The sequence below is a fragment of the Rhinatrema bivittatum genome, chromosome 9, assembly GCF_901001135.1.
Source record: "Rhinatrema bivittatum chromosome 9, aRhiBiv1.1, whole genome shotgun sequence".
In the NCBI taxonomy this organism is placed as follows: domain Eukaryota; kingdom Metazoa; phylum Chordata; class Amphibia; order Gymnophiona; family Rhinatrematidae; genus Rhinatrema; species Rhinatrema bivittatum.
This window is the reverse complement of record NC_042623.1, coordinates 130,918,660-130,941,083: the sequence shown is the minus strand read 5'-3', so window position 1 is coordinate 130,941,083 and position 22,424 is coordinate 130,918,660. Positions and strand designations below refer to the sequence as shown.

At 40.4% G+C, this 22,424-nt stretch overlaps 1 protein-coding gene across 2 annotated transcripts in view; it reads left to right on the top strand.

The window, feature by feature from the left end:
* Positions 1-22,424, top strand: part of CLDN18 (claudin 18) — a 68,898-nt gene that overhangs the window by 27,492 nt on the left and 18,982 nt on the right. The window contains exon 1 of one of the 2 annotated variants that reach the window (XM_029617073.1): positions 275-581. The exons of the other annotated variant lie outside the window; for it this stretch is intronic. Within the exon in view, the coding sequence (XP_029472933.1) occupies positions 362-581 (220 nt within the window). The 5' untranslated portion in view covers positions 275-361. Of the gene's footprint in view, positions 1-274; positions 582-22,424 lie in introns of those variants that run through there. 2 annotated transcript variants of the gene reach the window in all.

Here is a 22,424-nt window from a genome sequence, read left to right as displayed (position 1 = left end):
ATTTTTGAAGGGACTATAAAACTAAACAATAAAGACAATGAGAGACAAACTGAATTATGTCGCACAAGTCACTCAATGATGTCACTGTCTGTGATATCACAAATTATTGATATGTAATGAGGAAGTGTTGACTGCTCTTTAAGAAGGATAGAGAAGGAGAAGTCATAACTATGATCCAACGAAACTGAGGGTGAAACTCATGCACAGTATCTTATGAAAACACATTGAACAAACAAAGAGCGTCAATGGAGCACTGGTGATAAGAGTCGTTGCCCTTCTAAGAGCTCAGTCACAGAGACGCCTATTTTTCCATCAGAACAAATTAGCGTTAACACAAGTTACTTGTGAACAAGAAGAAATCATGTCAGTGACAATGTGCCAAGTGATGGGCTTCGTTGTCGCTACTTTAGGCAGTGCTGGAATAATCACAGCCACTGCACTGGATATGTGGAGCACCCAGGACTTGTATGATAACCCAGTTACTGCCGTCTTCCAGTACCAGGGGCTCTGGAGGAGCTGTGTCCGGCAGAGCTCAGGGTTCACAGAATGCAGACCTTACTTCACCATCCTGGGATTACCAGGTAAGAGGGATGATATAGAAGAACAGGACAGCAGTACTCTTTAGAAAGATAGGTATCAATCAGTGTAGTCAGCCTGTCAGCTGACTGGGCATTAGCATGGGGAAATATTAATCTAAGTACATTTTCTCCATATTATTTAATAATAAACCTAAGGCGAACATGGGTTTGGGGATCTAAAGACCCCCAGTGCTCTTTCTACTCTTGATACATATATTGTGAAATATGCCCAGTATCTTAGAAATCTTTAGTAAATATTACTTGTCACTGTTGAAGTATTTAGAAGGAAATTTTCTAAAGGTATCTAGATAAATTAGCCAAACTGAAAATTGCCCTCCTCAAATGCAGCTAAAATTATGCATTGAGCTCACTGTACATGCACTTGTACCCGCCTTAAAAAAAGATGTTCCTTTGCGTATTTTTAGGGCATAAGAAGAAAATTATGTGCATTCATGACATTCTCAAAAGTATGCCTGCCATTTTCCTCTTCAGCCACCCACACAAAGAACAAGTGCAAATTACTTGGGAGGTTTTACATGCACATTAATTTTCAAAGAGCAAGTATTCAACAAAGTATGTGTATTACATCACTCATATAATTTTCAACTCTACAGGTTGCTTGAAAATCATCTCCATAATAATTACTTTGCTTTATGCAAACCCATCTTTTCTGGATTTTGGTTTTCATAAACTTTTGACTTTTTGTAATCAAATGTATGCACCATTTTTGCTAGCTATCTTAAATCTTCTCCCAGTCTATATGAATATAGTTCATAAAACACTGGCCAGTAACATAGCAAGGAAAATAACTAATTCAATTTGTAATGTTGATTCCTATACCTGGCATGCATCCCACACATTTGACTTTCACTGTGCACATTCTTTAGGAGTTGGGCATGGTATCCCAGTGCCACTATAGACATTTGCATGGGATCTCTGGTCCTGCTTCTGGGATATCACAAAGAGACAGTTAATTGACTGGCGAAAAAAACTGGAACTAAGGTCCTGAAACTTCATACTGTGGGGAAATATTTTCAAGGAAAGGATATCTTTGTTAAAGAGTAAAAATTTGATTGATATCGATTTAGTAGATATTGAATATCTAACATTAACAAGATTCTAGTCATGTAGGGATAATGCATGGGAAGATACACAAAGTAAAAAAAGGGCAGCAAGAAAGTTGTGAAATGGATATTCAGAGCATAGGATTCTTGAGGTCAAGGCTGGAGTATTTTAATTTATGTATTGAATAAATAGGTAGAGTTATATTATTCTTATTACTGTTATACTGAAGTGCCATTCCTGAATTCTTTGGATGAGAATTGTGCTACTTCACTGGAATAGCAGTGTTAGAGTGGAGAAGTAGCCGAGTAGTTAAAGCAGAGGGCTGTGAACCAGGGAAGCCATCGTTCAAATCCCAGTGCTGCTCCTTGTGACTTTGGGCAAGTCATGTCACCCTCCATCCATGCAAGTATACACTTAGAGCCTTATTTACCAAGCATTTTTCCCCATAGACACAACACAAGAGAAAACCTTTAGGAAATGGATTCCTTAGATTGTAAATCCTTTGGGGTCAGGGAATATACCTACCACACATGAATGTAACTTGCCTTGAGCTACCAATGCAAAGGCATGGACTAAATCCCTGTCTTTTGCCTTTTTTTTATCTGGCCTGTTCTGCTGCTGAGAGCACCATTTCTGGACCTAAGGATCCTGCTTTTTGTTTCTCTGTTTATTTACTGAGCTGTAGTTACATTTCTGCATCACTGGAGCATTTTGTGCGTGCATTTTTTCACTGTGCTATGAAGTAATGAATTATTTTGTATGTTTACATCTCATTACTTCTTTAGCTTAGATTTCACATTAAAACTAGTGTATGTGCTTTAACAGTGCTGGTAAAAGTGCAGCACTTTTAACAGACATTAATGTGTGCGATAGTATTACATTGTCCTCAGAGAGAAACTAAATATAGTTCTGTAGTGAAACTAGGTAACTATATTTATCTGCTCAAAGGAAGGGCAACTTTCAACCAAGAGATCTTGCCACCTAACTATATGATTAGCTGACTCTTGGTTTCTTAGAAAATTTCCCTCCAGATAATGATTTTTGGAAAGCAGGAGTGCAGAGTTCCAGGAGCCATATTGATCTGAGAGAAAACTGGATTTGTTGTAGGTTGTGAAACTTTTTATAAGTCCAACAGCTGAAGAAGAGCCCTATGTGATCTGTAAAACTCATGAAAGCAAAGAGAAACATGGTGAATTTCATAGAGTATTCTAGGACAGCAAATGTGTGAGGTGCAGCTATTAATATCCCACAGTGTAGATTTCGAAATAACTTTTTTTTATTTTGTTAATTTTTTAGTGTTAAATTTTTTAAATTTCTCAAAATAATGGTGTTCCAATTGGTTGAGCACTTCAAATCATTTGATGGTGTATGAATACTATAGAAAGGGGTATGAACAAAATGTTTATTCCCAAAGAGAAGATGTATCGACGAAGTTCCCCGATATGGCCATGTTTCGCTGGACAGCTTCCTCGGGAGGAATCAAGCTGAAGGGAATATAATAGACACTCACAGGAACACTTTGGCATACCTTCTGTTTGGGAATAAAAGCATGTTCATGCCATTTTCTATAGTATAAATTAACAAAATAAAAAAGGTTTTCTGAAATCTACTCTGTGGGATATTAATAGCTGTTCCTCACACTGTTGCTATCTTTGAATATACCTTCTTGTGTGAGATTATTATTTCCTATCCACCCTAATTTGTTTTCTCTTTTAGATTGTCTAGAACATTTTAAAAATACATATTTTATCAATGTTTCAGTTTGTCCCATTTCAAATATTATGTGATAGCAGGAGACTTTTGAGAATACAACTGATACAGAATTTTAATAAGTTATGCCATTCCTAAATTGTTAGATGGTTAGAGACCCTTATTACCATGCAGGATAGGGACGTGAGATATCATAGCAAAATTAAGAATTCATCAAAATACTTGAAACAAAAGTTCAAATGAAAAAGAAATGAGACTATTTGTATGACTTGAGCACACAAACCTTTGTTTTCAGAACTTTAAGTTAGTATGCTTGCAAGTGAAGGTGATCAGTTACAAGTCATGAAAGGGCATGTGGGCCTAATGCCCTCATGCCCACATTAGTGTGGTACCGGGCTCTCTCCCAACGGGTGCCCCAATGCCCAGGAGGGAGGGGCGGGGAGGGGTCTGGGCTGAGCGCAGGTTCAGGCACGAAGGTGGCCCGGGTTCTCATGGAACCGTTGGTGTGGGTATGTTTGAATTTCAGGACTTCAGTGCCCTAATTGGCCATAGAGGTGATGCGTCAGTGTTCAGGGGGAGGAGATAGCTCGCAGGCTCCGGAGTTTTCTCCTCACTCTGTCTCCTCTATCCCATCGCTCCCTCCTGCCCGCCCTATTTTATCATTGTTTGATTTGGGGATGTTCTTGTTGCAGCTTGGAGGGGGTGGGTGGCCCAAGCCTATTTAGGATGGCAGCATCTTGCCGATCGGTTGTATGACTTGGCTGGTGCCAGGTTCGAATACCACAAGGGTACAGCTGGGTGCAGTTGTCCCTGCATGACTCCTAGCTGGGTAGTGGCGGGGGTCAATGGTTTCAGCTTCTTGCTGGGCGGCGGCGGGGGTCGAATGAGTTAGCCATTACTGAAATCTCTAGGTCGGGTGACCTAGTGGTAACCATATTACTGGAAGGCAGTGGATGGTTACTATCGAGGTCCTAAATGGGGGGGGGGGGGGCGGCAATTGTCCTGTATTCTTGTGTGGTTACTTAGTGAAGGGCAAATGTGGAGGGAGGAGATAGTCCTGGCTGCCTACATTATATTCCATCCTGGATAAAATAGTGTAATAGTCATGTTAGGCCACTTTAATGCCCAGAAATAGTCAGCAAACAAAAACATATATATATATATATATATATATATATATATATATATATATATAAATTATACATAAGTAAATGAAATATAAGATGATACCTTTTTATTGGAAAACATACATGTATTGACTAGCTTTCAGGAATCCAAACAGAATGAGCGGGTCAGAGTAAAATGTAACATTGGCAGAAAATACAAGTGAATCGTAGATTACATTACAATGCGAGAGGGAAGGGAAAGGGGGTAGTGGGTAGAGAGTGATATGCTAGTGATAAGAAGGTGAAAGGCAGTAGAATTATTTCTGTTGGTGAGTTTAGAGAACAAGTTTCTTAAAGTCCTTTTAACTTGGTTCTAAAGAGTTTGATTATTTTAACTTAGGAAGGGTAATTTTCGATAGTGTGCATAACTTAGCTCAAACAAATAAATACACAAAAATGAAATAAACAAAAAATAGGTGTGTGTTGCATTAATATTCAGTGTGGTTGCATATGATCAAAACAATTTCAGTGACTTTAGAGGTAGATATCTCTCAACATAGAAAGACAAAACAATGTTCTTTTAATCAGAGATCCTGATTGAAACCCAAATTTACTCACAACAAAGCCCCAGCGATATATGGGTTGAACAGTTGCTCATTAGTACAATTGAAAATTGAAGCCCCCCATTTGTTCAAAAGTACATTTGAAAATTTAGTCCTCCGACACGGGACCAGTTCAAACTGGTCCCGTGTCGGAGGGACAATTTCAAACTGAGCAAGTATCAGGTTTCTCTGGGAATAAAATGAAATACAATGGCATTAAATTGCAAACCAACAAAATGAGCACAAGCAAGAGGTGCACAGATATAAGAATACATACCCAGTTCAAAAAAGGGGGAGCAGCTAATAGTGTAAAGACTGATTTAAAGGAGATTCTGAGAGAATACCGAATAACAGATGCCTGAAAAGTGTGGAATAAAGAAAACGTTGATACATAAGTTAAAATAAAACTGCATAATAAAAGACAAAGTAACATTGTTATAAATTGGATGAAAAGGAGAGTAAAACCAGACGTGTGCAACACTGGGAAACTAAATGCAAGGTAACAACAGTGGAAAGTTTAAAAAGAGTTGTTTGGAAAAGGGGACTGTCTGAAGGAGAACCATTATATAAAAGTAAAGGGCACTGAGAGCAATGGTGAACAGGGCAGCACTGAGCGTCCAATAGCGGTGACATGGCGGTCGTGAGTCAGAACGACGAAATCAAGCAAGATGTCGGTGTTAAATCTAAGATCTTGATTTCTTTAATTGATTTTTTAGATTTTTTTTCAAGTTTGTTTAATACCCCCAGTTTTGGGCATCTTTATTTTGTCCTTTTCACTGTTTTCACACATCTTTGTTATTTCAATTTTGTACTCTTAATCCCGTTTCTGCGGCCACCACTGTGTCAGTTGCTACATCTCTACTATTCATTTCGCTGTTTACCTTGCCGACACTATTCTGCTTACTGATATTTGTTTTCTACTTTTATTTTTTTACTCTTAGATTTATCTTCTATTCTGCAATTATATTTTTAACTTATGTATCAACATTTTCTTTATTCCACACTTTTCAGGCATCTGTTATTCGGTATTCTCTCAGAATCTCCTTTAAACCAGTCTTTACACTATTAGCTGCTTCCCCTTTTTTGAATTGGGTATGTATTCTTATATCTTGTCACCTCTTGCTTGTGCTCATTTTGTTGGTTTGCAATTTAATGCTGTTGTATTTAATTTTATTCCCAGAGAAACCTGATACTTGCTCAGTTTGAACTTGTCCCCCTCTAAGCAGCCTTGTGAAACAGGGTTCAACGTCGGAGGACTGAATTTTCAAATGTACTGTTGAGCAATTGTTCAACCCATATATTGCTTTGTTGTGAGTGAATTTGGGTTTCAATCAGGATCTCTGATTAAAAGAACATTGTTTCGTCTTTCTATGGTGAGAGGTATCCACCTTTAATATCATTGAAATTATTTTGATCATCTGCAACCAGACTGAACATTAACGCAGCGCACACTTATTTTTTGTTTATTTCATAACTTAGCACGTACACGGGTAAGTAGGTGCACCTAAAGATTGCGCTGCAGTTCATAAACTGTGCATTGGAGGCCACACAGTTTATAAAATACAACATATCACCACCTGAAAGAATGTTCTTACATTTGTCTACACATATTTTTTAATACAGAGATCTGTATAGTATATATATAGTATGGACATATATATTTTATGTGTTAAATAATTGTAATATGTGCATGTAACACTCAGTTTATGTTCATAGCCAGGTATCTAATATTTGCACATATCTCTTTTATGAAAATACTTGTGCATGTACTTCCAAACACCTATTTCCTGAGAACTACACCAGTTGACCCAAATCTTCTCCAGTTCATAAGCACCCTCTGTCACTTGCTGTAGACTGACTCTCCACCCAAACATTTCAGATAAAAGAGGAGTCAGATGTAATATCCACAACTTGATCAGCAGTTGTAAAAACATCTGCATTTGTTTGATAACATATGTGTATACTCAGTTTATAAAATACCTAAATATGCACAGATTTTCAAATCCAGCTGAGAAATGCTTGTACATACAGGGGGTTATTTTCAAAGGAGTTACGCATGTAAATGTGACATACTATCGTAGCAATTTTCAAAAGCTATTTACTCGAGTAAAGTGCACTTACTTGAGTAAATCCTATGGACAATTCAATGGCATATATTGTAACAATTTTGAAAAGCCCACTTACTTGAGTAAAGTGTATTTACTCGAGCAAAAACCAGTTTTGCTCGAGTAAATGCTTTTTAAAATCTATCCCACATAGGGGTAGATTTTCAAATAGCGCAAATTGGCCTACTTTTGCAGGCGCATCAGGCGCAAGCAAAAGTAAGCTGGATTTTAGTAGATACGCGCGGAGCCGCACGTATCTGCTAAAAACCTGGATCGGTGCGCGCAAGGCTATTGATTTTGTATAGCCGGCGCGCGCCGAGCCGCGCAGCCTACCCCCGTTCCCTCCGAGGCCGCTCCGAAATCGGAGCGGCCTCGGAGGGAACTTCCTTTTGCCCTCCCCTCACCTTCCCCTCCATTCCCCTACCTAACCCACCTACCCGGCCCTGTCTAAGCCCCCCCCTTACCTTTGTTGGGGGATTTACGCCTCCCTCCGGGAGGCGTAAATCCCCGCGCGCCAGTGGGCCTCTTCCGCGCCGGGACGTGACCTGGGGGCGGGTATGGAGGGCGCGGCCACGCCCCCGGACTGCCCCGGGCCGTAGCCACACCCCGTACCCGCCCCCAAAAAGCTCCCGACACGCCCCGAAAATGCAGCGCGGTTCGGGCCCGCCCCCCGACACGCCCCCCGACACACCCCCTCCGAAAACCCTGGGACTTACGCAAGTCCCGGGGCTCTGCGCGCGCCGGTAGGCCTATGTAAAATAGGCTTACCAGCGCGCAGGGCCCTGCTCGCCTAAATCCGCCCGGATTTGGGCGGATTTAGGCGAGCAGGGCTCTTAAAATCCGCCCTATAATTTTTAATGTTGCAGTGAGAGTATGCACGTACTCTCACCCTTCTGAACATGTTCTTACCACTTTCAGAGGCTACTTACACGTGTGTACACTGATTTTGAATGGACAACTCCCACATAAATCTTGGAAAATTCACCCCAGGGAACACAATTATGTAACTTATGCTTAGAGCTGAAGTACAAAGTACAGACAGATCTCAGCCCTAATTTTCAAAAGGCTTATGTACATAAAACTATTTTGAAACTTCTCAAGACCATGCATACCTTAATGCAGATGTGCACATTTATAGCATCTAGAGAGCAAGTGCATATGTGTCTGCAAACATTTATACATACAGGGGTAGATTTTATAAATTTGCGCGAGGGCGTACTTTTGTTCATGCACCAGGTGCAAACAAAAGTACGCTGGATTTTATAAGATATGCGCGTAGCTGCTCGTATCTTATAAAATCCGGGGTTGGCGCGTGCAAGGGGGTGCACATTTGTGTAACCTGCGCGCGCCGAGCTCTGAAATCGGAGCGGCCTCTGAGGGAACTTTCCTTCGCCCTTCCCCCACCTTCCCCTCCCTTCCCCTACCTAACCCACCCCCCGGCCCTATCTAAACCTCCCCCTACCTTTGTTGCCAGATTTACGCCTGCTGAAAGCAGGTGTAAATCTGCGCGCGCCAGTGGGCTGCTGGTGCGCCATCACCCGACCCGGGGGCTGGTCCGGAGGCCTCGACCACAGCCCCCGGGCCGGCACCATGCCCCCACCCCAAACTGTCCCCTGACCCCGGACCCGTCCCGGGCACGCCCCCTCCCCGCCCCTTTTACGAAGCCCCGGGACTTACGCGCGTCCCGGGGCTGTGCGTGCACCGGCGGCCTATGCAAAATAGGTGCGCAGGCGTGCGAGGGCCCTGCGCGCGTAAATCCGGCCGGATTTACGCATGCAGGGCATTTAAAATCCGGCCCACAATGAAATCACTTCCATATATACATTTTCAAAAAGTCCATTCACACAAGTAAATGCTTTTGAAAATGTATTTCTAAATGTCTTATGTTTCTGGATTGTTCTGAATTTACCTTTTAGTATCCTGATCATAATATAAGGTCATTGACACAGTGAAATGGTCTTAAAAAATGTTCCATCATAGAAATGTTGCCTTTGTCTTATTTGTGATGTACAGTTCCGTGTCTGTGTAAGTTTAATGTTTAGATCCTGGCCTCTTTCATCAATGTAGCATCGTTCTCATTTTCTGTATTGCATAGTAAATACTACATAAGAGGAGGAGCATGCTAAATGTTGTCCCCATGTATTAAGTTAATGCAATGGCAAAGTATTACCTTATATTTTTCCCTGTTAATTTATTTATTTCCATGCATTGAAGTAAGCTAACATGACAACCACACTTTGGATAACTATGGAATCCAGTGATGTGTGTTGGCATCTTGGAGCATAGTATATTATAGAGATTAGTGCCATTCTTTCTGAATTTTTGTTAGAAGCCTGCTTCTTACTAGCTTGAGTACTCATTCTTTAGAATTCCAATTTTTATTTCTGTAGTTTTGCCTTGGATGCTTCCACCATGCAAAAAAGGTCCATTATGCACAGACAATCCACATGGTAACTCTGTATCTGCTATGATCCAAAAGAAAGAGTCAAACAGCTCAAAATAATGACTGAAACCTTCAAACACAAAAAGATGAATTCTAAAAGCCTGACGTATGCTGAAATTAGGGTATGCATGAATATGTCAGACTCGGATTTTAAAGCCTTTTGGTTATGCTCGTAAATGCCATTGTGAGCACATCTCGGAAATTCTTAAAAAGGGCAGGGCAAGGAAGGGTATGATCTGACAGGACATGGATGGTACATGGGCATTTTGAGTCTTGAACCAGAAATTAGCACATAAATACTTACGTGATCTGACATGCACCAAGTCTCCTGATGCATAACTTTACTTCTGCTATGGATGGTGTGTAATTTAAAAATAAAACTAACGAGCCATTTGAGGGATATAAAAGGTCTGGGGTAACTGGAGGGTGTACAGGTTATCAAACCAGGGGGGTTTGGAGGACCTAGCTATTAACTGAGTGAACTGGGGAAGAACTGGTAAAACAGGTAATGGTGTCAACGCGCATCCCTTTTAAAATTTCCACACTTATGTGGTAGAGGTGACTTTTGTGCTCACAGTCGTGCATCCATTTAACTTGTGTGCTTGGCCAAGTCATTTAACAATATGCACGCATATATATGCATCTGTTATAAAATAGCAGTGCCCCTAGACATGGGCCAGCCAATGCACACACATGTGTGTCCATCCACTGGTTTTAAAATTCACCTTAAAGACTACAACTCTATATTCATCTCCAGGTTTTAAAAAAAATGTATTTATTCCTTTATGATAGAAAGTGAACTATTTAGAGAATCAGAAAGAATGGAGCTGATATACATTATAAAGGTTAAAAAAAGATGGTAAAGAAATTTGGAAAGGATCTCAGCATGTTTAAAGTGTGATAATCACCACAGGCAAATGCAGGGTGTCATAAAGACTACGTTATTTAATAACTGACCCTAAACTATTGGTGTAAAAATGTGGAGATCTCAATTTCATAATGTTGTTCAGTCACTGCAAGTGAAGAGGCTTCATGGCATTATCAACATAATTCAAGTGAGGGGACCTCATGATATTAATCACAATCTGCAGGTAAGAAGACTAATAACATTTGTTTAATTTTTCTAGTGAAGAGATCTCATAGTGTTATTAAGGCTCTCTAATCACATTGTTTTATGATATTCACACACTCCTTTCTCCTGAAGAAGTCTCATGATGTTTTTCAAGCAGCATTAGTGAGGAGACCTCATAAGTATATAGCATTGTGCGTACATACGCCAGGCGTTTATTTTTCTTGGATACATGCAGAACAGCAGCGTGCTATGAAAAAAATATGCCTGTTGTACTCTGAAACCTAAGAAGTTGAACAAAACTTTTCTATTTGGAAAGAGTAATGAGAAAAATGTATGTTTCATTCCTATTTCTATTGTTTATTGAAGATATCATGGATCTGTCCAGATGTGATTGATCTTATAACTACCAGTTCCCAACTATTTGTTTCTGATGATTAATAGCCATATCGGTGAATGACTAATAGGGCTATGGCTGTGAAGTGACTATCACCCTGTTTCATATATGTTTGCACTGATAAAGACATTCCTAGTGAGATAATATTTCTTACTTTTGGCCTCTTGCTTTTTCCTTTTGAGATTCATATATGGTACATACTGAGCTCATGCTAACTTTACCCTTCTTTTTCCATCTCTCACCATATGTCTCTTCATCTTAGTTAACTTTACCTTACTGTATACTTAAACTTATATCCACCTTTTCTTTCTAGTCCCAAGGTGGTACACATAATATGCAACAAAAAATACACATCAATGAAGCAAACACAAACAAAAAAATAAAGAATAAGCAAAGAATAACCATAAAAAGGTAGATGCACTGAAGGCCTGATAGAATGCTGGCAGTGGGATCCAAAAATTTAGCCAGCATTATAAGTGAGCCCATGTTATATCGAGTTTATATAATTTGCTGTAATAGAGAAGAAAGATGTAATAATCATAAACTGCAAAATATTTTGGATGGTGGAAATGAAGAGTTCATGGAAATAAAGGTTTTATTGCTAAGAACAAAAGTGCTGAGAACATAATACCTGAACTCTATCATTATCAATTTAAAAAAATCATTAATAACAAGATAAGTATTTTAATATTGAAAAATTGGAAGCCAACCTTTGATAGCATTATAACAAGCTGAGTTATTTCAGGTTTACAGCACATGAATAAAAGCCTCATTTCTAATAATTACAGCTAGGATTAATTATAGCAATTAAGATGCTACCGTCATTTCAAAAACATTCCATAAACTACAGTGCTCTGGTACTTAAGCAGACCTTTGTAGTTAGGATCCTGATACATAGGTCCTCCTAACTCACAAATATCCTAGGCAACTTAGGAATGAATAAAGTAAACTCAATACTAATTAAAAGCAGTTACATACAGCCATGTTTTTTAGTCGTTCTAAATATTAGATAGTCTGAGCATTTTGAATTATTCTTTGTGTATTGCACAGGAAAATGCTTTATTCTAGGTACCCATGTGCTTTGCAATGGATACTGGCCTTAACTTTACTAGTTTGAACTGGGGTCCAGAAAAACAATCAATTGGATAATAGGAGGGGCCTAACTTTGTAGCTTTAAATGTTAATATCATTAGTTTGAACAGGATACATTTTCTTACTGGAAGCCAATGTAATTGTTTCAGTCTGGAGTAATATGCTTCCACCACTTCATTCCTAATAACCTGGCTAATGAGTTTTGAATGTACTGGATTTTATGAACATTTTTAAGGGCAATTCAGTATATAAAGAACCTCATATACAGTCAACTAAGGATCATAGTCTGTAATATTGGAGCTAATTCTAATCAGAAAGCGAGGCTCAGAGCTGCTATTCTTAACTTTCCTTTCTTTCTTTTATAAATCACTTCCCTGACTTTAGGAAAAAGTTGTCCAAAGCAGAATAAAGTTTAAAATCAATCCAGTGCAAGTGCAAAGCATCAAACCAAAACCAAAAAAGAATGAACCATCATCTAAAGATATCAATTACAAGCCTTCATCAATGCTAACACAGTGACAGTAAATGACTGCAGAAAAAGGCCCAAGTGATCCATGAAATCTGCCCAGCAAGTTTTACTTAGAGTAGTAACTGCCGTAACTGCCTGTGGGGGAGTCAGTTGGACCGTTAGATGATCGAAGGGTTAAAGGGGGTTAAAGGGGCACTTAGAAAAGATAAGGCCATCGCGGAAAGATTAAATGATTTATTTGCTTTGGTGTTTACTAAAGAGGATGTTGGGGAGGTAGACGTAATGGAGAAGGTTTTCATGGGTAATGATTCAAATGGACTGAATCAAATCACGGTGAACCTAGAAGATGTGGTAGGCCTGATTGACAAACTGAAGAGTAGTAAATCACCTGGACCGGATGGTATACACCCCACAGTTCTGAAAGAACTAAAAAATGAAATTTCAGACCTATTAGTAAAAATTTGTAACTTATCATTAAAATCATCCATTGTACCTGAAGACTGGAGGATAGCAAATGTAACCCCAATATTTAAAAAGGGCTCCAGGGGCGATCCAGGAAACTACAGACCGGCTAGCCTGACTTCAGTGCCAGGAAAAATAGTGGAAAGTGTTCTAAACATCAAAATCACAGAACATATAGAAAGACATGGTTTAATGGAACAAAATCAAATTTGTGAGGCAAGTCTTGCCTCACAAATCTGCTTCACTTTTTTGAAGGAGTTAATAAACATGTGGATAAAGGTGAACCGGTAGATATAGTATACTTGGATTTTCGGAAGGCGTTTGACAAAGTTCCTCATGAGAGGCTTCTAGGAAAAGTAAAAAGTCATGGGATAGGTGGCGATGTCCTTTCGTGGATTGCAAACTGGCTAAAAGACAGGAAACAGAGAGTAGGATTAAATGGGAAATTTTCTCAATGGAAGGGAGTGGACAGTGGAGTGCCTCAGGGATCTGTATTGGGACCTTTACTTTTCAATATATTTATAAATGATCTGGAAAGAAATACGACGAGTGAGATAATCAAATTTGCAGATGACACAAAATTGTTCAGAATATTTAAATCACAAGCAGATTGTGACTACTAAGGACTGTTTCTATAAACTCCAAGTCCTAAAAAGAATAAGACCACTCTTCCATTTTCATGACTACAGAACTATTCTACAATCTATAATATTTGCTAAACTAGATTACTGCAACTCTTTGCTTTTAGGTCTTCCAGCATCTCACACTAAACCCCTTCAGATGGTCCAAAACACGGCTGCGAGAATATTAACAAACACACGGAGAAGAGACCACATATCACCAATCCTCAAAGACCTGCACTGGCTGCCAATTCACTACAGAATCATATATAAGTCCATAACCACTATTTTCAAAGCTATACATCAACAATCTCAGCTCAACCTTCAAATTCCTCTCAAAAAATTCACGTCCAAAAGACCAATCAGAGAGTCCTATAGAGAAACCCTACAAATACCACACTCCAAAACCATGAAGCACATAACCGCCAGAGACAGGGCATTCTCCACTGCAGGACCAACTCTGTGGAACTCTATCCCACCAGATTTGCGACAGGAACCATGCCTTCCTACTTTTAGGAAAAGACTAAAAACGTGGCTATTCATGAAAGCTTTTCCTGAACTAAACTGAACTTATTACATTATCAACCAGTCGCCCAGACTTTGCCTTAATCATGGTAATTAACATCCCTACCTCATAAGGGCAATTCATCAATGCTATAAGCACATTGACTGGCATATATATTCTTTTAATTTAAACCCCTGCTTCTTTTCTCAGATCCAAGTTATTTTATTCCCTTGTTTTATTGTAACTGCATTCCTTAGCCTTCTCTTGATCTATGTTTTTTACTACTATTATTATTATTATTATTTATTACTAAATGTTATTTTTTGATTTTGTTACTAAATGTTATTTTTTGATTTTGTTCCTATCCACTTGTTAATTGTGAACCGACATGATGCGATATTTATCGCGAATGCCGGTATAGAAAAACTTAAAATAAATAAATAAATAAATAAATTGCAGGAAGACCTTGTGAGACTGGAAAATTGGGCATCCAAATGGCAGATGAAATTTAATGTGGATAAGTGCAAGGTGATGCATATAGGGAAAAATAACCCATGCTATAATTACACAATGTTGAGTTCCGTATTAGGTGCTACAACCCAAGAAAGAGATCTAGGTGTCATAGTGGATAACACATTGAAATCGTCAGTACAGTGTGCTGCGGCAGTCAAAAAAGCAAACAGAATGTTGGGAATTATTAGAAAGGGAATGATGAATAAAATGGAAAATGTCATAATGCCTCTGTATCGCTCCATGGTGAGACCGCACCTTGAATACTGTGTACAATTCTGGTCGCCGCATCTCAAAAAAGATATAATTGTGATGGAGAAGGTACAGAGAAGGGATACCAAAATGATAAGGGGAATGGAACAACTCCCCTATGAGGAAAGACTAAAGAGGTTAGGACTTTTCAGCTTGGAGAAGAGACGGCTGAGGGGGGATATGATAGAGGTGTTTAAAATCATGAGAGGTCTAGAACGGGTATATGTGAATCGGTTATTTACTCTTTCAGATAGTAGAAAGACTAGGGGGCACTCCATGAAGTTAGCATGGGGCACATTTAAAACTAATCGGAGAAAGTTCTTTTTTACTCAACGCACAATCAAACTCTGGAATTTGTTGCCAGAGGATGTGATTAGTACAGTTAGTATAGCTGTGTTTAAAAAAGGATTGGATAAGTTCTTGGAGGAGAAGTCCATTACCTGCTATTAAGTTCACTTAGAGAATAGCCACTGCCATTAGCAATGGTAACATGGAATAGACTTAGCTTTTGGGTACTTGCCAGGTTCTTATGGCCTGGATTGGCCACTGTTGGAAACAGGATGCTGGGCTTGATGGACCCTTGGTCTGACCCAGTATGGCATGTTCTTATGTTCTTATGTTCTATATGCAGATTACCACAATTAACACAGGTTACCTCTTTATTTCCAACCTTTAGCCACTAGGGATACTCTGGGCCAATATTCAGTATTGGCTGGGTAAATAAGTTATCCAGATATGACTTATCCAGCTAAATTACACGGGATATTCAGTGGCATGGTTATGCCATTGAATATCCACGGTCAAGGTGCTACTTAGCCGGATAAGATAAATCCGGCTACATTAGATCAGCTCTATCATTGATGTAACTTATCCCATTAACTTAACCAGATAAGAATGAATATTGCTACTTATCTGGTTAAGTTAGCTGGATACGTTACGTAGTGCCAGTGAGCTCCTCCCACTGCCTGCCCACAAATTGACTGGCTATCCAGCGCTAAATATGCTTTCAATATTGGGCCCTCTGTGTTTATGCCAGGCTCTTTTGAATTTTATTACCATTCTTCTCTTTACTACTACTTCAGGGAGGGTATTCCATTTCTTCACCACTCTTTCTAAAAATAAATATTTCCTGAGGTTGTTCCTTGGGGTTTCATATCATGGCTCTTAGTTCTACAGCTTTTGTTCCACTAGAAAAGGTTTGATTCTTGTGCATTATTAATACCATTCAGATTTTTAAAAGTCTGTATCTTATCTTCCCTTCTCTCACCTCCTCCAGAGTATAAATATTTAGGTCCTTCATGCTCATCTAATAAGTCTTCTGGTGCAGACCTCATACCATTTTGTTTGCCTTTCTCTGGTCTGCTACTATCCTGCCTCTATCCTTTTTGGCATTCAGTCTCCAGAACTGAACACAGTACTCCAGGCGAGGCCTTACCAAAGAACTGTACAGGGGCATCATCACTTCCTTTTTCCTGCTGGCTATTCTTCTCTATGAAGCCCAGTATCCTGCTGGCCTTAGCTATTGCCTTTTCACATTGCTTTACTGCCTATAGATCATCAGACATTATCACTCTAAGGCTTATTTCCCAGTTAGTGCACATCAGTCTTTTACCCCCATCAGATACAGCTCCTTTTGGATTTCTACACCCCAAATGTATGACTCTGCATTTTTGGCATCAAATCCTAGCTGACAGCTTCTGACCATTCCTAGAGCCTTCATAGATCCCTTCTCATTCTCTCTACACCTTCTGGTCTGTCCACTCTGTTGCAGATCTTAGTATCATCCAAACCCCCCCCCCCCCCCCCAAATCCAGATAAATTACATCATGTGCTCATTTAGGGGTAGATTTTTAAAGGTGCGCACGTGCATCCCAGCGCGCACACATGGATGCACCGATTTTATAACTTGCGCACGCCGGCATGCCCATGTTATAAAATACGTGGGCCATGTGCGGATTTTGTAATCCGCCTGTGCATGTGCAGGTGGCACGTGCAAAGGGGGGGACATGCAGTTTCCATGAGGTGATGCATCCTGGCTTTTCCTAGTTCCTTCCCAGTCCGCTCCAATTAAGGAGCGGACTGGGAGGGAACTTCCCTACCCCCCCCCCCTACCTAACCTGCCTTCCCCTTCCCTTCTCCTCCCTACCCCCTAAACCCTTTTTCCTACCTTTTCTTTTGTTTACTTTTTTGCTTACTGCTCCATTGGAACAGAAGCAACTTGCGCGCGCAGGCTGACTGCCGGCGCACACTTTCTCGGCACAGAAGCAAATGGCCACTGTACCGGCTGCCTCCAGCCCTGCCCCTCCCCACCCCTTTCCTTGGGCCCAGCACTTCTGCACGTAACAGGGATTATGTGCATGGCCGGGTCCTTTTGAAAATACGCACAGCGCACATAAGGCACGGCCATACGCATAGGGGCGGATTTTAAAAGGAGCACGAATAGCCTACTTTTGTTTGCGCTCCAGGCGCAAACAAAAGTACGCTGGATTTTAGTAGATACGCGCGGAGCCGCGCGTATCTGCTAAAAACCTGGATCGGCGCGCGCAAGGCTATGGATTTTGTATAGCCGGCGCGCGCCGAGCCACGCAGCCTACCCCCGTTCCCTCCAAGGCCGCTCCGAAATCGGAGCGGCCTCGGAGGGAACTTTCCTTTGCCCTCCCCTCACCTTCCCCTCCCTTCCCCTACCTAACCCACCTGCCCGGCCCTGTCTAAACCCCCCCCCTTACCTTTGTCGGGGGATTTACGCCTCCCAGAGGGAGGCGTAAATCCCCGCGCGTCAGCGGGCCTCCTGCGCGCTGGGACGCGACCTGGGGGCAGGTCCGGAGGGCGCGGCCATGCCCCCGGGCCGCCCCGAGCCGTAGCCATGACCCCGGGCCCGCCCCCGGAACGCTCCTGACACGCCCCGAAAACGCCGAGCGGTTCGGGCCCGCCCCAACACGCCCCCGACACGCCCCCGACACGCCCCCCCCGACACGCCCCCCCCGACACGCCCCCCCGACACGCCCCCTCCGAAAACCCCGGGACTTACGCGAGTCCCGGGGCTCTGCACGTGCCGGTAGGCCTATGTAAAATAGGCTTACCGGCGCGCAGGGCCCTGCTCGCCTAAATCCGCCCGGTTTTGGGTGGATTTAGGCGAGCAGGGCTCTGAAAATCCGCCCCATAACCCGTTTTTTACGCATGGAGGGGATTTAGAATTCAGCCATTAGTCACCCAATCAAAAAATAAAGCTGATTCATTTGACACGACCTTCCTCTGGTAAAATCCATGAGGTCCATATTCAGAGACATTCTGGCTAGCAAAATTAGCTGGATACACTTATCCAGCTAAATTTGGAGGTATATTCAATAGTGAAACTGCACTATTGAATATATCTGGCTATCTTAAAGTTCCATTTATCCTCCTAATTTTAGGAAAGCTCTTTGGCCCGACCAGCCTTAGCTGGCTAAGTCATCCAGCTAACTGAATATTGGAGTTAACCAGTTAACTTAGCCAGCTAACTCAACTCCTCCTAGTTACACCCTTGGAATACCCCTAATTTACTAGGTCATTCATCAAAATGTGTTAGGACATTATTGCAGGCATTAGGGCCCTAACACCCGGGATAACGACATAACACATGCGTTATTTTTCACATCACGCAATGCAAATGCAAATTTTGAAAATTTTGTCAAAGGGGAGGAGTTTGGGAAGAGTTTATAAAAATGAGGGGTGTTTAAAGTTGTGTGCAATAGCATAAAACACATTTTAATGCTGGAAATAACTCCACCTTTTTTTTCCTGGCATTAAGCTGTGTGAAATGCCCAAAACAGGATTTGTGATATTTATTGCAAATCCCATTTTTGGCAGGAGAGAGGGAGTGGAGTAGAGAGAGAGAGAGAGAGAGACAGCCTCTGGGGTGGCATCATATTTGTCATCTATTTATACCACTGTAGGAGGTTGAACTAGTAACTGGAGGTGAGGTTTTGGTGGTGGTCTAGGGTTTGGGAGCAGTTGTACATGCACAGTCAGAGGTATGAACAACACAGTACACATCAATGAAGATTAGATGTGATTTGAAATGAGGAAAGTTACCCAATGATGGGATTTCTACAACGTATTCTCACCCAAGCTTCATGCACTCTCTACCTGGGTGCTATCAAACTTTGTGAGAGTCTGTAGTTGCTGTTGTGTTAATCTAGAAAGTATATGAATATGTACTAGATTATATATTTGCTGATGTGTTGACCTAGAATATGTATGGATATAAATAAGAATATGCTTTTGCTGTTGTGTTGACTTAGAATATGAAAGCTGACAAAGATGTGAATGCTGACCAAGAATTTTAAAGCTGGCTTTGTAAACCTTTGTGATCTTCTTTTGGAAAGATAATATATAAAACTCCTAAATAAATCATGAAAAATAAAAGCAGGGAAGCCAAAATTAAAACAATAAGGATAAACCAGGAGTCATAATAGGGTCCATCCAGCCCCTAGTAATCACAACCCAGAGTAAAATTCACAAGGAAAACACTGGAGTCCAAAGTTGGTGTTCAAATAAGATAGAGTCTTTACTGTAATTTAAAGGTGAGGATCCAAGCCAAGATCACAAAAATAAGAATCGACATACATTCAATGATCAACAAAAATCAAATGTTTTCTCTGTCCATCCTTGCTCTCCTGGCTCTTGCACCTTCATCCTGAGAAAAGATATCCTCACCCGTGAGGGTGGGATAGCTAGTGTAGCTCCAACATTAACCAAAAAACACATCAAAAAAATATCCCCCACTCCAAAAAATCCAAAAAGGGTTTCCAACTTTCAAAACTTTATACTGTAATTCAATTATCCAAAAGTTGAGGCATTTGCTTCTGGGTTCAAAAGTCTCTAAATATCTCTCCACCCTCGCTTGACTTTACACTTGGACAAAATTATCTCCAAACCCCAATCTTCAGAGAGACGGGAGGCAACCCTTCCCCTCAGAAAAGGTCCAATACAAAATCTCCCAAAATGTCAAACCTCCTCCAGCAGAGACTCTGGATGCATTCCAAAAAACAGCTCTACAAAATTCCTCCTTCTCTCTCCCACTTCAGTGCTGCTCAAGATTAAGGGTGATCTCTATTAGCTCTCTGACTCCTCCAACTTTCTCCCTTCTCTCCTCTCTCCTCTCCCCTCTAACCCACTGGGCATGCTTCCAAGGGTTACAAATGCAAATAACTTGCCTTTCCCCCTAAAAAGTGGGGTTAAAGCAATGGGAGAAGTCTCAAAATAGGAGAAGTCCTCCTATTGCCCCTAGCTTAGTAAAATACTTTGGTGATAAATGTTTTCTGGCTACATATAGATGGATAACTAAAAAATAACCATTTATGTGTGAATGTAGCCAGTTAGATTTTTTAATTATCCGACACTGTGTAACCAAACGGGTTGGTAGAGGCAGGGTATAGAGTGGTAAAGTGATTTTTGTTTTTAAACAGAGCATGGGTGAATGGGGGTTAGGGGGAGGGTGCCCTGTCTAGGGACCTGGAGCATATTTTATATTTAGGAGATGATGTAGGGTGAGGGTGTATGGCCCAACAGTGCCATCAATGAAATTTGGTGGGGGGAGGGTTAAAATCAGGCACAAGCCCATTTACTTTCTTTTTTTTAATGTTAAAAACTTTCCTAGATTGACTAGTGGTATGATTGGTGAGCTAAAAGTAATGAAAAAACAAAATGAGGGATGTGAATAGCTTATTAGCTATAAATAATATCCAGTATTTGTGGAACAGGCATATGACATAACTATAGTTATGCCTTTTTACTTGATATACCATTTTTTAATTCAAATTTTGAGATTAATTTTGTAGGTGTCCATTTCACATTTAATTATTTTTTTTTATAATGCAAATAATCCAAATCAAAAGGCTTCTCAAACAGAAAGCTCTCGCTGAGAAAATACATATCAGTAAGCAGGTAAGAACTTATCTTTAAGTTGAAGAAAGCTGCGGTCTCTTTACACTCTGCTTATTTCTTGCCTTCCCTGATATTACTTGCCCAACACTGCCAGCATTTCGACAATGGATGTCTGCTTCAGGGGCTAGAGAAAGTGTTTTTGCTGGTAACATTCTCTTAGACAGCTGCCATTTTCAAAACGTCTAGAGACCACAGCTTTCTTCAATATTTATGGGATCTTGTCAAGGTGTTCATCTATTTTAACCCCCAATATCCAAACTTGGTTGTTTAATGAAATACTGCACGATTATCCCCCAAGACAAATAATAGACTAATGCTCTTATATGAGGATTTTGATACCCATAATATCTTGGGTTTTGTAAGATTTAAGAAGAGTTTATTTTAGTCAACCATTTTGTTATCGCACTGAGGCAATTATTAAGATTATTTATTGCTTTATCACAATCTTTTCCTAGAGGTACCCACAGTAGAATATGATCAGCATGAAACAGAAATTAAGATCATCTCTTTCAATTACTGCAATTCTGCCAGAGAGTGAATATAAATTTTAAACATTATTGCTGATACACTTGAGACTTTGTGGCATTCTATACTTTAGGGTCCAGGGGGTTGGCAATTTATGCTCCATTTTTACCTTTCGACTGCAATCTACCAAGAAAGAGATAAACAACTGAAATGCTATATCTGTCATTCCAATCTCTTGCAGCCAGTGAATCATGGTCCACAGTGTTGAGTGCTACAGACAAATCAAGCAGCACCAATACTATGTTCCTCTCCTGATCCAAAACAAGATGTTAAAGAGAATGTTAAGAAGAATCATATGAAGACACAAAACCTATCTCTTCTCAAACTACATATTCCTTATGAATTCATTCCATGTGCTCTGCCTCTCTTTCAATCTTTTTGCTTCTCCCAGAACCCTCTTGGACTTTTTTATCAGCTTTATTTATCATTGTTATCTATACTTTCCCATATTCCTCTGTGCCTTTTCCATGGCTACAGTATCAGAGTGAGTCATGAATAGGGTTTCCAACTGGTTCCAGATTTTCAGGACAGTTTGATTGAGTCTTGGTTTTACGCCCCTGCATGCAGGTACTAATAGTCTTGTTTTTCTTAAGCAGTGCAATAGGGAAATCAGAATAAGGCCCAGTATGCAATAGATTAAAACCAGGACTGGATCAACCTGTCCTGAATTTCTAGAGCAACTCTAGTCATGAAGTGTGAGATCTAATTGTTACATCACAGGAATAAAAATTGAAAGACTCATGGGTTTTAGTCCTCACTGTGTTCCTTTGGAATACTTTGTAGGGAAGGAATATGTTTTAATTTATTTTATTTATTTATTTACTTTTATATACCGGTGTTCGATTTTACATATCACATCGGTTTACATTTAAACAAAATTTGCAGAAACTTATGCGTTACCTTTGTCAAATACATTAAACATTTAAATATGGGGATTGTTAACAAGGGATATAAAAGAACATGGGGAATGGCTAACACTACGGGATGCA